The sequence below is a fragment of the Talpa occidentalis genome, unplaced genomic scaffold (genome assembly GCF_014898055.3).
Source record: "Talpa occidentalis isolate TD23 unplaced genomic scaffold, MPIMG_talOcc4v2.1 talOcc4.11, whole genome shotgun sequence".
Lineage (NCBI taxonomy): Eukaryota > Metazoa > Chordata > Mammalia > Eulipotyphla > Talpidae > Talpa > Talpa occidentalis.
The window spans coordinates 97,081,084-97,094,574 of NW_023601104.1; the positions used below are offsets into that span (position 1 = coordinate 97,081,084).

At 46.8% G+C, this 13,491-nt stretch overlaps 1 protein-coding gene across 2 annotated transcripts in view; it reads right to left on the reverse strand.

Moving 5' to 3' along the window:
• The window catches only part of AK7 (adenylate kinase 7), a 59,564-nt gene that overhangs the window by 9,166 nt on the left and 36,907 nt on the right, over positions 1-13,491 (reverse strand). Inside the window, exons 11-15 of one of the 2 annotated variants that reach the window (XM_037503937.2) lie at positions 10,543-10,671; positions 9,348-9,471; positions 4,646-4,774; positions 4,474-4,539; positions 664-861 (exon numbers count right to left, since the gene is read on the reverse strand). In XM_037503937.2, coding sequence (XP_037359834.1) covers positions 664-861; positions 4,474-4,539; positions 4,646-4,774; positions 9,348-9,471; positions 10,543-10,671 — 646 coding nt within the window. Of the gene's footprint in view, positions 1-663; positions 862-4,473; positions 4,543-4,645; positions 4,775-9,347; positions 9,472-10,542; positions 10,672-13,491 lie in introns of both variants that reach the window. The other variant, XM_037503936.2, reaches the window with a different exon arrangement.

Genomic DNA, 13,491 nt, shown 5'->3' on the forward strand with positions numbered 1-13,491 from the left:
ATTTTCTGGTTAGTTGTAGGGTGGTAATGATCTCTTGATAAGAACCCCTGCCTTGCCCTGAGGGGAGGGAGCTTTGCCTGAAAAATAATCTTTCTTTCCTCCAGCTAACAATCTTGTCTTATTCTCTTTCTGACTTGAACCACCTTCCATTTGTCAGCTCCTCATAGTGCCTTTCTGCTTTCCAGAGGGAATGTGGCCTAGTTCATGAATTATTTAACAGCATCTCTAAAATTAGATATTCAAAACTTGTCAGGAGTGTTTTGTTTTTTAACAGTAACTATGGGGGTGAACTGGCTGGTCTGAACCCAGAAGGGGCTGCAGGAAGAGCCCAGAGCCCCCAGCACACTGTGGGAACGGAATGCTATCCCCAAGGAACCCCACCAGCAAACACACATATCTCTGACGTGTCCTTTAAAAGAATGCCAATTTGGTGTCTGACATCACAGTATATTCGTGTTTTCAGATAACAACCCTCCCCCTCATCAGACCCTCAAGCAGGTCGACTCCCCAGGAAGAGTGTGTGGTCCAGGCCGTGCCTCCTAGCACTCCAGGCACAAGATCACACTTTCCTGCCCTCCCCCAGCCCCACGAAGACAGGCGCCAGGCCTGGGGGGTCTTAGCATTTGGGGGTCTCATTCAGGTTATCCTGAGTTCATCTCATACCGATTTGTACCGGGTGGATTTCGAGTTCATCAAAGTAGTTGAGGACTGTCTCGTCGTCAGTGTTGATTTCCCGATAGTTGCTCAGAGAGCGGAGGAATCGGTCCTGGCTGTAGTGGGTCCCCGCCACCACGCTCTCGGGCAGGTTCATCACCCGCTCCTTCAGGAACTCATCCGAGGCGTCCAGTGCACAGACGAATTCTGGGGAGAGAAAGAAGCTCCTGAGTCAACACAATGACAGCAGGGCTAATGGGCACACCGGCCACCACTTCACTGAAATGTCTGGTGGCCAGTGGGGCCTGCTATAGCTGCCCGTCACTGACAAACTGAGGACAGAGCCGGTGGAATCAATTCATCACTGTAGTCTATTACTTCCCCTTGCTGGCTCAGTTGGTTTAGTTTAGATGCTCATCTTTGATCATTTGATGTCTGTAAGTTACATTTTGAAAAGTAAGACTGACATCTGGGCACCCCCCTCTCCCCAGTGCTGCATGGTACTTAAATCAAAATTATGCTCCATGATGTCAGAAATCTACATCAAAGCTTAATAATTCTGTTAGCTAGCTAATAGTTTCACAATATGATACTGTATCTTTTCCCAGAGATCAGGAGATGAAAAATCTCAAACAACCAAATATTGTGAATAATAAGTAATATAGCTGGCTTCCAATTTTCAAATAATTGCAATAGGATGAAAGCTATTTCCCAGTCCTCCCCGGTGGCGCAGTGGTTGAGCGCTGGTTTGCGAAGCTGCCCGCAGCCTCTGCAGCGCCGGTTCGATCCCCGGCTGCTCCCCGGCCACCGGAGGAGGGTCCCAGATGGCGAGCAGACCTCTCCTGCCGCCCGCTGCTCCCCTCGGCAGTGTACTTCGGTCCTTCTGCCTGCTCTGCTCCCCACTCTGGCTCTGGTGAATTCTCTCACCCTCCCGCGCTTCTAACTGTACCCAGTGCTTGTATGTATAAATCAATCAATCAATCAATCTTTAAAAAAAAAAAAAGAAAGCTATTTCCCACTATGTGACAATATATTAAAGTCCCTTCTCTTTTATGATTCAGAGAGAACGTCAGGATTTTGCAGTATCTCAAGATAATTATTCAGGGCATCTGCTTGCCTCAAATTGGCTAATCTATTAGCAAGTCATAGATTTCTGCTTGCTAAGATTGTTCATAACAAGGGGGTGAACTGTAGTTGGCTATCTGGAGTCACGTGAAAACGCTTTTCTATCATCATCTCATAGGCGCACCTTTAAACCTGGCTTCTTCAACTAGGAGATCTGAAAAGGATCAAATTGGATACAGGCCAACAGCAATGATAAAATGCATCCATTCATCAATGAGAGGTGAAACCACCTAGAACTTGATTACCTAGATTCGAAGTTCTCATCACTCAGCTCAAGTATGGATGCTTATATCGGTCATATTTATTATTTTCTGTATCTTATGATGCTTTGACATCTTGAGGGAGCAAAGTTCTTACAGACTCAGAGGGGGACTGCCTCTTTCAGGGCTAGCTAATTCCCAGTGACAGCACAGTTTCCCAGGAGCAGGCCTCTCGTGTGCAAATCAACCACTCTTTATACAACTCTCACATGCCTAGTCAATGCTTCCCCTGCTTTAAATCATGCCACGGTTAGCTGCGTGGCAACTACAGACCAAAGTCCACTGAAATGACTGAAACTAGCCAGACCCTTAAAAAAGCTGTAAACGCTGCTCCTCCTCACCTTTCCCAATAAGTCCCAATAAAGGGCATTGACTTCCTCTGCCTCCTGCTTCTGCTTCCTACCAAGCCCTGCAAGGTAGCATCCCCATTCTGGGGAAATACGAATAATAAATTCCACCAATGGCATTAATCTCTCCATGGGGGCAATTAAAATCCTGTGGGCACAAGTGAGACAATACTCTAATATCTTTCAGGAACAAAGAAAATAATGACAGTTTCTGGAAGGAGGGTAATTTACTAAGAAACAACTAAACATTCCAGAAACTTTGGGACTATTTCCATCCATGAGAGGGCAGCCCAGTGGACCAGGATTAAGATCAATCATCACTTTACCTCTGGGTTTCCCATCCTTGTCTTATGGAGGGGTTTCATTAATTCTGGGTTTTGGAGGCAGTGCAGCGAGAAGACCCCAGCATGCTGTCAAGCAATTCCATTTACCAGTTATGTGAACTTGGATAATCTCTGGGCGTTAGCTTCTGGCTCGTGGAATTGTTAGGGGGAAAAGGATGTCCTAAACTTAATTCCATACAGGCTTTGTGGACTCCACCCTCACCCCAGGCCAAAGCCAAAGACACTGGGAACTCCACATCCCATCCCCACCAAAGGGAAGGTAGCTGGGACCTGAGGGTGGGGTTCAGCAGCCAGGTTGATATAAAAGGCAGACAAGTGGGCTTTGGAGGGGGGTCCCCCATTCTGGCTCTCCGTCAGCTCACAGCGTCCGGCCAGCTCTGAGAGTGCCTTTGGGTTTCCAGGTCGTTGGATCAGGTAGGACGCATTAAAGACTTTATTTCCCTATTTTCTCCCTGAGTTGTCCATTTTCCTGATTTCCTTTTCCCTTGTAAATAAACCTTTTATTAACCTTTTGTGTGTGCCTGCAGTGGAGTATTCATAATTCCCTTTTAAGCGCGCGGGTGAGGACCCACAGCCAGGAACCCGTTTAATATCAGGGCTGCTCTATAACAGCATCACGGGGACAATTGCTGCTTACAGGTTCGTGGGAGGTCCAATGAACTCCTGCCTCAGTTGCTGCCTGGCTTGTGACAACTGTCAATAGGGATGAGTTTCATCCAGCGCCTCAGCCAGAGCGCAAGGTCTCAACAGGGTTTGCAGCGAATGGCTATTGCCTAGAAGGGATGAACTCTCAGACAATGCACAGACCTGGCTACTTAAAGCAATAAATTTTTTACCTTTTTCTGAGGTTATTAGGTAAGTTAATGGGAATTCTGAGGCAATCCTTCTCGGCATTTCTTCTTTCTGCCACAGGTTTCAGAGCCCTCAGACCAACAACAAAATCCCAGCCCTGAGGTAACTGCTCTCCAGTGGACCCAGTGCTTTCAGAAGCTGCCATGGCAGGCCTTGCCGAGACCAAGCAGAGGCCATTGCAGTCTTGAAACAATTCCTCCCTAGATTCCAGCACAGCTAAAGGCCCTTTTGAGTTACAGCCATGTGCCAAAGGGCTGAACATGACTGTTGTATTTGCCCTAAGGCCAAACATTATTTCCTATAATAACACCTCATGCAAATTGATCAAAAAAAATTTTAAGCTCATGGCGAGGTCACAAGAAGTGCTGGCCAGGTGCTCAGCTAACCCTTTCTTGCAGACTGCTGCCTATGGTTTTGTTTTCAAGAGCACGTCGTGAAACCCCCATGTAAATATGGTATCGATGAAATCTGCTGTGGAATTGACAGTTTATGAAAAGCTTTTAACCCACTCAGTCTCAATTTTGGACTCTGAATGTGGTCTGGAAAAGCTAATGGCATCACGAGTACCTAACACAACAGCCATCCAGCCCCTTGTGGTCCCATGTCTGACTGAGAAATCAAGGCACCAGCAGGTGGGCTTTGTGACAGGGTTGAGCAGCAGAAGTAAACCCTTCCGCGGGGCTTCCGGCCCTATCATAACTTTAACATCCCTGACATTTACTCCCAGAGCATCCTTCAGTTGAGAAGTTTGGTTTTAAGTGTATCACTTTACACTTTTTCCTAGAAAAAAAAAAAAAACTACTTTATTAACATCCAAAAGACTTTCATTACAAAAGAGATAGTGAATGACATTCCTTTAAATGTCATTTTAGAGACATATTTTAACCTTACCTGGTATGATTGATTTATCGAAGGGAAATGATTTGCCTCTGACTTCCTCCTCCTCCTCTTCATCTTCTTCTAAGAAAACAGAATATATGATTTATCATAGTGGGGTGATTGAACAAGGGAGTGGAGGCTTGTCTGAGTACAAACGGTCAAAGTAAAGGGAACTAGAACTCACGGTTGAACAGGTCTTTGGCTTGATCATAGGTCTTTGGGTAGCCGTCCAAAACATAACCTTGATTCCTGCAAGGCATGGATTTTAGCTTTTCTTTCATAAATCTAGTTATATATTGATCTTCCAGGCGGCCTAAGAGAAAGAAAAAAATTACTGGGAAGGCATGTTCTCCACAGGCACTGCACCCTAAAGGCATCTCAAGAATTTTTGCATCATCTAAGTTACTATTGAAATTATTCATTTCCCCCTTGAAGCGAATAATTATGTGGTTTTGTATTTTGAACACAACCCCTGAATTCTAATGCACGATGAAGTCAGAGAGCCTGGAGGCCTGGCTTACAGGAAGGAACAGAGGAAAAACACGGTGATGGTCTCTCTGGGGTCACGGCCTTTTGGGTAAAGTTGAATGAGAACTCGGGAAATTCAGAGGGCTCCCACTTGCCAGTAGGGTTGACTCAATTCTATTTTGATATCATACCTCTATCAGCTTAATACAAAAGGTTGTTGAGAATTAAGTGAGGCGATAGTCATGTATGTTGGTTTACAATAGCAGGTGCTCATAAGTACTTGTGCATTTGAATACAAATCAAGCTTGATCTGACCCCACAGGGCACTGCTTTCTTCAAAGCTGCAGAACAGGGGTTGTCCTGCCTGCTGAGTTTTCCACTAGGCATTTCTGACCTGAGCCCAGGGGACAGCTCCCTCTCAAGCACTGGACCCTGGGTGCCTGCACTGTTTAAGGGAACTGAGTGGGGGAAGAGTTTGTTCTAAAGGAGGTTAAGAGGCAATACCTACACCCCAGCTCTTGTCTTTTTTTTTTAATTTTATACTTTTTTACATCATTTTTCATTTTTGCACAATGTATGCATTTTCATCTTGAACAAAAAAAGACAATATGATGGCACCCCACTGCTGTCTTCATTTATCATCACTTCATGATTATTGAGCAGCTAACGTTTCTAAGACACCAAGCTCCCCGCCGCTGCTTTGGCAAGTTCAAAATTGATCTCCGAAGCTCTCCCCAGAGTACATGCTCCACTTTTGGCTTATCAGTGAGTCTATAATGTTAAAAAAATATGTTTTTGGCCTCTTCTTTATCACTCTGTTAATGACAACATAAGGACATCTCTCCTTTCTTCTGATTTTCCCTGTGACATGAATCGCTAGGCAGAAACTGATTCAGAAAAGAATTGTGTTTTTGGACATTTAAATATTATGATAGAGCCCTCCCCTATTTCCCCCCCCAAAAAAAAATCAAAGGTGTTCTTTAATATAATGATATTCCTCTAAAGGATTTTTTTTTTCTTTTTCTATTTCTCTAAATGATTTTATATCACTTCCCAGTAAGGGTCACAGCGGTGCAAAGAAATAAAGGCAGTTTTTTTAAAAAGTCAAGGGATTCACAAAGATTCAAAGGGTAGGTTTATTTACACAGTCTAGCCTCCATTGTCTAAGGTGTTGCTGGAAAGTAAAGAGATCTGCTCAGAAATCTGGCTTCCGGTTTATAGTTGCTTGTTGATTTTGATTTTTACTTTATTATAATTGTCTTTTTCCTGGTCCCTTATTTACGTTTTCTAAATTCCTGCTATGAGTGAGACCATCTGGTATTTTTCTTTTTATTTCTGGTTTATTTCACTGAGCATGATCCCTTTCAGCTCTATCCATGTTGCTGCAAATGGCATGAGTTTATCTTTTTGATGGCTGAGTAATATTCCATTGTGTATATGTTCCACATCTTCTTGATCCAGTCATCTGTTTTTGGGCATTTGGGTTGTTTCCATAGCTTAGCTATTGTAAATAGTGCTGCTATAAACCAGAGACACACTGTGGGTGGGGGTAGGGAGAAGGGAGTAGGATTAAAACAAGGCGGAGGGGGAATTGTATGGGGACTATAACCAAGATGAAAATGCATACATTGTGCAAAAATGAAAAGATGTAAAAAATAAATAAAATAAAATTTAAAAAATAAAAAATTCAGGAAAAAAATAAAGGACTTTATATATTACACTATTTTTAAGAGACACAATTTAAAATAAATAAATACATAAATAAAAAAAAGAAATCTGGCTTCCAACACCCCTTAGTTTATTTCACCTGCCAGCTTTGCTGTTTATTCCGGCTTCAGGACACAAGCGCTCAGTGTGCGCGAAGGGACCGCCTGGGCGGGTGATGAGCTCCTGGGAGCAGGACAGGGACTCTGCTTTCAAGTAAACGAGCACAGCCCTGCTGACAGCCTCAAAAATGCCATGTTGTTGTGGTTTTTTTCCATTTTAAAATCTTCCGAACACCAGTCATAATTAAAAAGCTCATCTTAAAAATACCATTTAAAAAGACACAGCAGCAACTGAGATTTTAAAATAGATGCTGTGAAGTTAGTACTTTGATAACCCACCACTATCCAACTTTTTATTTCTAAACTCAGAGAAGTTGAAAGTCACTCCAATGGTCACTTGGAACCCCGCCCGCTGGACCCAACATGCCCATCACACTTGTGAAATATGTAGAGGGAGCTAGAAATACCCACAGCTGGTGCACCCTGGTCTGGCCTGGGGGGCCATGGCGGGGGGGGGGGGCGCGGTCAGGAGGCCGCTGTGGAGGAGCCTCACCAAGGGAAGGAGAAACCTGTCATGCTAGAATCATGTGAAAACAAATCGGGTCTTGCGAGGGAGATGGCAGGGAACTTCTGTGTTTCCTGCTGGAAAATTTCTACGAGGTCTGCGAGTAGGTTCAAAGGTCTTGTTTGGTTCAACCACAGTCAGGGTCCATGTTCCAGGTTCAGGTAAATATGAATAGGAGGGGTGTTTGGACAAACTTGAGGAAGGAAGGAAAAAATAACCCTAAGGTTAGAAGGGATGGGATGAGTATTTCCGGTCTGTAGGACATGGGTGGCTGCTGGGCCTGCCAATGGGGTACAGGGAGGGCAGGGAGGCTGCTGCCTGCAGAGTGTCTGCTCCCCCAGTGTCCCCAGATGCCGCCTCTGCTTGCTCCCAGTGCCCCGCCAGGCAGGGCTGCTGAGCAGTTGTGCGTCTGTAGCTTCTGGGGCAAAAGCTGGGTCTCCTGCCAAGGACAGGGCTTCTCACCTGGCCCTGACTGCTTCTCATTTAATGTGCCCACCGCCCAGGGCTTGAAAAGAGCTCAGGCCTTCCCGTTACATGAAGGCCTTGGATGAGATCTGTGGGTGCCTGCAAAGAGCAGTGAGTCTCTTTGTCAGTAGGTACCCAGCATTTGTCTCGCCGGTTAATCTGAAGAGCCATCCTGCCTTTCCACCGGGGCCACGCGGCTCACAGCTGCCGGCGCCCTGTTTCTGGCCTCATTCCTCAGGCTGGAACTGTATGTCCATATGGCCATAACCTCCTGAGGATGCATAAAATGCCCGGCCCCCTACCATTAATGTGGCCTTGCCAGATTTCCTGCCACGAGCATCCTCATGATGGAACGTCTCATTTTGGGCTTCCCCAAATAATGGGAGCAGGGACTCTGGCAGATGTCTGCTCTAAAGCCAGGACAGTGACTCCCAGATGTCTCAGGGATGAGGCAGAGGAAGCGCTGTGTCTCAGAGCATGGATCTTGTTTGCTGTGACCCTTCCTCTGCCTCTGGGAAACCTCTCTAGGCTTCTAAGTCCCATTTCCTCAAGGACCAGCCACATCCAAGCCAGAGCCACAACTCAGTCATCAGTCAGTTTAAGTGGGTGCTTGGCACACAGACAAGACCATTTTCTCCACCCCAAAACTATATTGGTGTGGCCTGGGGGGAGAAAGGTAACCTGGACTTCTGGGAGAACAAAAGGGTGGAGAGCCAGAAGACTGGGGGTGGGGTGGGCAGTCAAGAGCTGAGCATGGGGGGCGAGGGGGATTCAGTTGGTTCCTCAGGTGTGTGTGTGGGGGGGGCGTCTGGGAAGCATCCACAGAAGCACACCACCAGGAAGGAGCGGCCAGCATGCATGCCTTCTGTCACCCAGGGTCCACTGACACCCCTGTCCTCCCCTATTTCCCACTAGCCCCAGCCCAAACCCCAGGATCAGAAACAGCCAGCAGCAAGACAGGAGGAGGAAGAAGGAAGAAATCACATGTCCTTTGGAGGATGACTAGGATAGGCATCCAAACCCTTGGCTACATGTTGCACTGATCTTAGACCATGCTAGAGTGACCAGTTTGACCAGTCATTTCTTCCTGTATGGATTACTGGTTTACATTCATTATTCATTCATGTTTTCTCTACTAAGGATTTTTCATGATTTTTCTTATTAGTTTGCCTGAGCACTTTACATAGGAAGGTTATAAACTCTTAGTCATATTTGTGGCAAATATTTTTTCCTGGTTTGTCTCTTACTGAGTAATCAGTGATATTTGATGCTTATAAAATAATTATGACCACATACTCGGCACATTTGATCTTTTCCTTCTTAAAAGTAAGAACTTTTTTTTTTTTTGTCGAAAGTAGTTGATTTGCCAATTGTTTACATAACTATATAGTTTTGGGAGTACAATGTCATCCCTCCATGTGTTTTTTTTTTTTTTAATTTATGCAGTTTTTTCCCACCTTTGGATCACATAAGTTACCAAAAAATGTTAAAGGTGATTTCTTTCCCTGGGGGAGGGGTTGGATTACGAAAGCCTTTGCTGCGGCTATTTTTGTCACTAAGGCTTCTGGACCTGAAGACAGTCCAGCCCATGCGGAACAGCACAGCCCCATTGCACGTATTACCTGAGTTCTGCTCCATGCTTTCCTTGATGCCCTCTAAGAGCTCCTGAGCGTCTTCCACATTCTCCTCTTCCTCCTCTTCTTCAACTTCCTCCTCTTCTCCTTCCTTAGGTGCAACGATCGCCTCCTGCACCAGAGGGACATTCACATTGTGTGATGCCCCACCTTGCTTGGCCACTCACAGCTACCTGGCACGTGATCTTGGGAAAGGCTGGTACCAGTTAGGGGGAGCATTCAAGGGCCAGTGACCAGCAGTGGGATTTGAGGCTCTACATCCACAAAGTGGATGAACACCTGGAAGTTTTCTTACACTATCCCTGGGGAAACTATCTGCCCATGCCAGAGCTGCTTAAGCATCAATATTTTCTTGCTTGAGCATCAATACTTTCCTAGCTCAGGAGGTATTACTTGAAGGACCCACATTTTGTGGAAATCAGGACTTTTGGTGATCATTTATGGGAATGTACCTCAGTACCCACCATTCCCAGGAAAATGATAACAAGCTCTTAATTTGCGGGTAGGGGAAGGCAAGGCATAGGGGATGTTTAGGGCAGTGAAACTACTCTGTATGTCACATAGCAGTGCCATCACGGTGGGTACTTGTCATCATACACTCACCCAGACCCATAGGAAGTACAGCACCGAGTGAGGCCTAATGGACACAGAGGCCGGGGGTGGGGAGTGATCATGATGTGCCAATGCAGGGTCATCCTTCGTAACTAATGTCCCGCCCTGGTGGGGGTGCTCGTAATGCGGGAGGAGGTCGTATATGGAGGGGCTGGGGTGTATAAGGCCTACCTCTCAATTTTGCTGTGAACCTGATAAAGCTGTTTTAAGGATATGAAGTCCTTTATATATATATTTTTTAAAGCAGTTACTAAATAGTCAAAGAACCATGCATCAAGAATGAAAAAAACCTAAAAATGTTCTCTTCAAGAGTAAGCACACTAAGAAATATTTCGAGCAACAGCTAGAGACAGACTAAATTTCAAGGGCAATGCATGAAAGATGCTTTCATTGCCCAGAGGAAAGTCCTGTGGGAGTTTGTATTTTCATAACTGAGGCCGACAATACACCCCAATTAAACTAACAGAATCCCTTGCAGGACGTCATGTAAAATGAGTGACTTCCTTATTACAGCACTCAAAAGGCATTTTGAGAACATAAAAACTCCCACTAAAGTAGTTTAAAGTGTTACCAGTCTCGCTATAGCTTCAGTAACGACATCCTTTAATTTGATGTGATGCAGTTTGTAGTGCTTGCACAAAGCCTCCGCGACGCTGGTCTTCCCCACAGCGGGCGGGCCGAGGATGCAAATCTTGATGGGCTGAAAGACAACAGGATGCTCTGGTGGGTTCTGAACCAGCTGCCGCAGGGCAGTGTGTTGGATTTCAGGGGTGAGCCTTGAAAGCCTCCAGATCCTGTGACTGTCAGAGTCACTTCCATCACTGCCCACTGTCAGGGTCATTGCCAGGTCCTCCTGGCAGTGCTTCCCACTCAGCTAGTGGCCGTTCACGTCCACTCATTCGGCAGGTGTAGAGTGAGCACTGACTGGGGGAGGGGACACTCCACAAGCAGCACCTCAAGGGCACCACGGGATCATGTATCCAAGTCTTGCAGCATTGGAGCCATAACAGGGAGGTGGGGGATCAGGAACATGGTGGGGCGTGGACAACGAGAGCAGATTTCTGGTACCTTGGAGGTGGGTGAGGTAACATACATCTGAGGAGGTGTTAGACCCCTAGGTCAGATACAGTGCTGTAAACCAATGTGATCTCAAGCAAAAATAATAATAAACAACAAGCAAAATCCCCAAAAGAACTCAAATCTTAAAAGCTTCCAGCTTCCTTCATGCTTCCTGTTACTTTCATGTTGATAACAAAGAAATTTCTAGCTGGTGTGCAGAACGCTTAATTTATTGCCTCATGACTATTGTTTCTGGGCTGAACTTGGTCTTGGATTATTCTTCCCTTTTTTTTTTAATTATTTTTTATTTCTGCATACAAGAGCTGGGGTTCAGGCCAGAGGTGTGTGTGTGGGGGGAGGGGGTGAGAGGATTCACCAGAGACAGAGTGGGGAACAGAACAGGCAGACAGACTGAAGCACACTGCTGAGGGGAGCAGCGGGCGAGTAAGGAGAGGTCAGCCGCGCCATGTGGGTAGCTCCTGGCCAGCTGGCCGGGGATTGAACTTGTGCTGCAGTGGCTGTGGACAGCTTCACAGGCTGTGTCTTAACCCCTTGCACCACCAGGGAGGCCCGCCTTTCCTTTTTAACACTGCTAATTCATTCTAATTTTTAAAGATAGCCTCATTGTGAACACCACCTCCTTGTCTTCCACTAAAAAACTTGCTTAAATGCTGAGGAAATTCTGTCACATTCATACCCAGTGAGTAAATTAAAACACTAGTTACAAAGAGTCATTTCTTTCAAAATTGCCCAAACTATTATGAAATAGAGGCCTAGTGTATTGCAAGACAAATTAATTTTTAAAAAACATGCCCATGGAAAGAATTCCCATTGCCAGAGGGCTGGGAAGTTGGTCTGATTGTCCCTATCTCCTGGGAGACGAGAAAGCCAAGGCTAAGGAAGCAAGCCTGGACACTGCAGGGGCCCCAAGGAGGAGTTAGCGTGAATGGGCCTGGTTGGCTTGAGACGGGGTCATGACCATGATGGCGGGCAGCAGAGGGTGGGCAGTTGCCAGAGAAAGAGACTGGTGCCGAGGGTTGAAGGGCAGAGCTGGGCTTTGGGGAGCACTAGGGACATTCAATTCGAGCTGAGGTCCTGCTGTCTCTGCTCTGCTTCAGGGGCCCGGTGGCGTCCACACCTTCTCCAGACCCGAAGTCAGGATGAAGCTTATTCATTTATGAAAAGAAAAACAGGGCCTCCCTGGTGGCACAAGGGGTTAAGCACAACACTATGAAGCTATCTGTGGCCTCTGCAGCAAGAGTTCTATCCCCAGCCAGGGAGCTGACCCACAGGGCACAGCAGACCTCTCCTGTCTTGCCCCCCGCACCCCTCAGCAGTGTACTTCAGTCAGTCTGCCTGTTCTGCTCCCCACTCTGTCTCTGGTGAATCCTCTCACCCCCAGCACCTCTGAGCTCAGACCACTCCCAGTGCCCGTGTCCCAGGTGGGCGTTTACTCCCTGGGGGCAGACAGCTGTGGAGACAAACTCCAAGGCTTTTGGTCACAACATGTGGAGTTAGATGAATGGATAGTTGAGTGACGCAGGGCCTCTCTCTCTGCAGGGATGACTGCTTTGAGAAAGGAACTGGGATCATGGAAACCTCCTCTCTTTGGAAGTGCCTGGAAAGGCGCTGACTCACTGCCAGGTGCTGTCTCCTGACTCTGCTTCTGTGCCGAGCCGTGCCCCCAGGGTGTTCAGCTTCGAGCTATGCTTCCTCCTTCTCCCCCTTTTTTTTTTTTTTATCTTTTTTTTAAGTTTTTTTTTTTTTATTTATACAAGAACTGCGGTACAGTCAGAGGTGCGGGAGGGTGAGAGAATTCACCAGAGACAGAGCAGGGAGCAGAGCAGGCAGACGGACCGAAGTACACTGCTGAGGGGAGCAGCAGGCGAGGCAGGAGAGGTCTGCTGGCCAAGTGGGCTGCCCCCTCGCCGACCAGGAATCGAACCTGCACTGCAGAAGCTGCGGACAGCTTCACAGAGCGGCGCTCAACCCACTGCACCACCAGGGAGGTCCCCTTCTCCCCGTTCTTGTCCAGTCTTGCTGACCAGGAGCCAGGAGTTTCTTCCCTTTGTCTGGTTTCACACTGGGCCCCAGGGACAACCCAGGGGAACCCAGGAGAACCCCTGGAGTTGCTTGGTCTGTGTCTCAGAAGAGTCTCCAGGGACAGCCACCTTGTATCTCAGGTGCTCAAGGGACCATTGTTTCTTTTACTCAGTGGCTCACCCCTGACTTATTAATTCGTTTTGATTTATGATTCCTCAGATACAAGGCAGGGCCTCCTTGCTCAGACCCCCACGCAATGTGATTACGCTTTTGGTGGCCCCTGTGACTCATACTCTCCAGTGTTCAAAACACTTCCTCATCTCTTATCCACTTTCATCTTAGGAATGCTAGGACTCCCTGGGCGAAGCACTAAGCAAGACCTGGGCTAGGGGTACACTCGTCTGATTTCAGAGAGGGA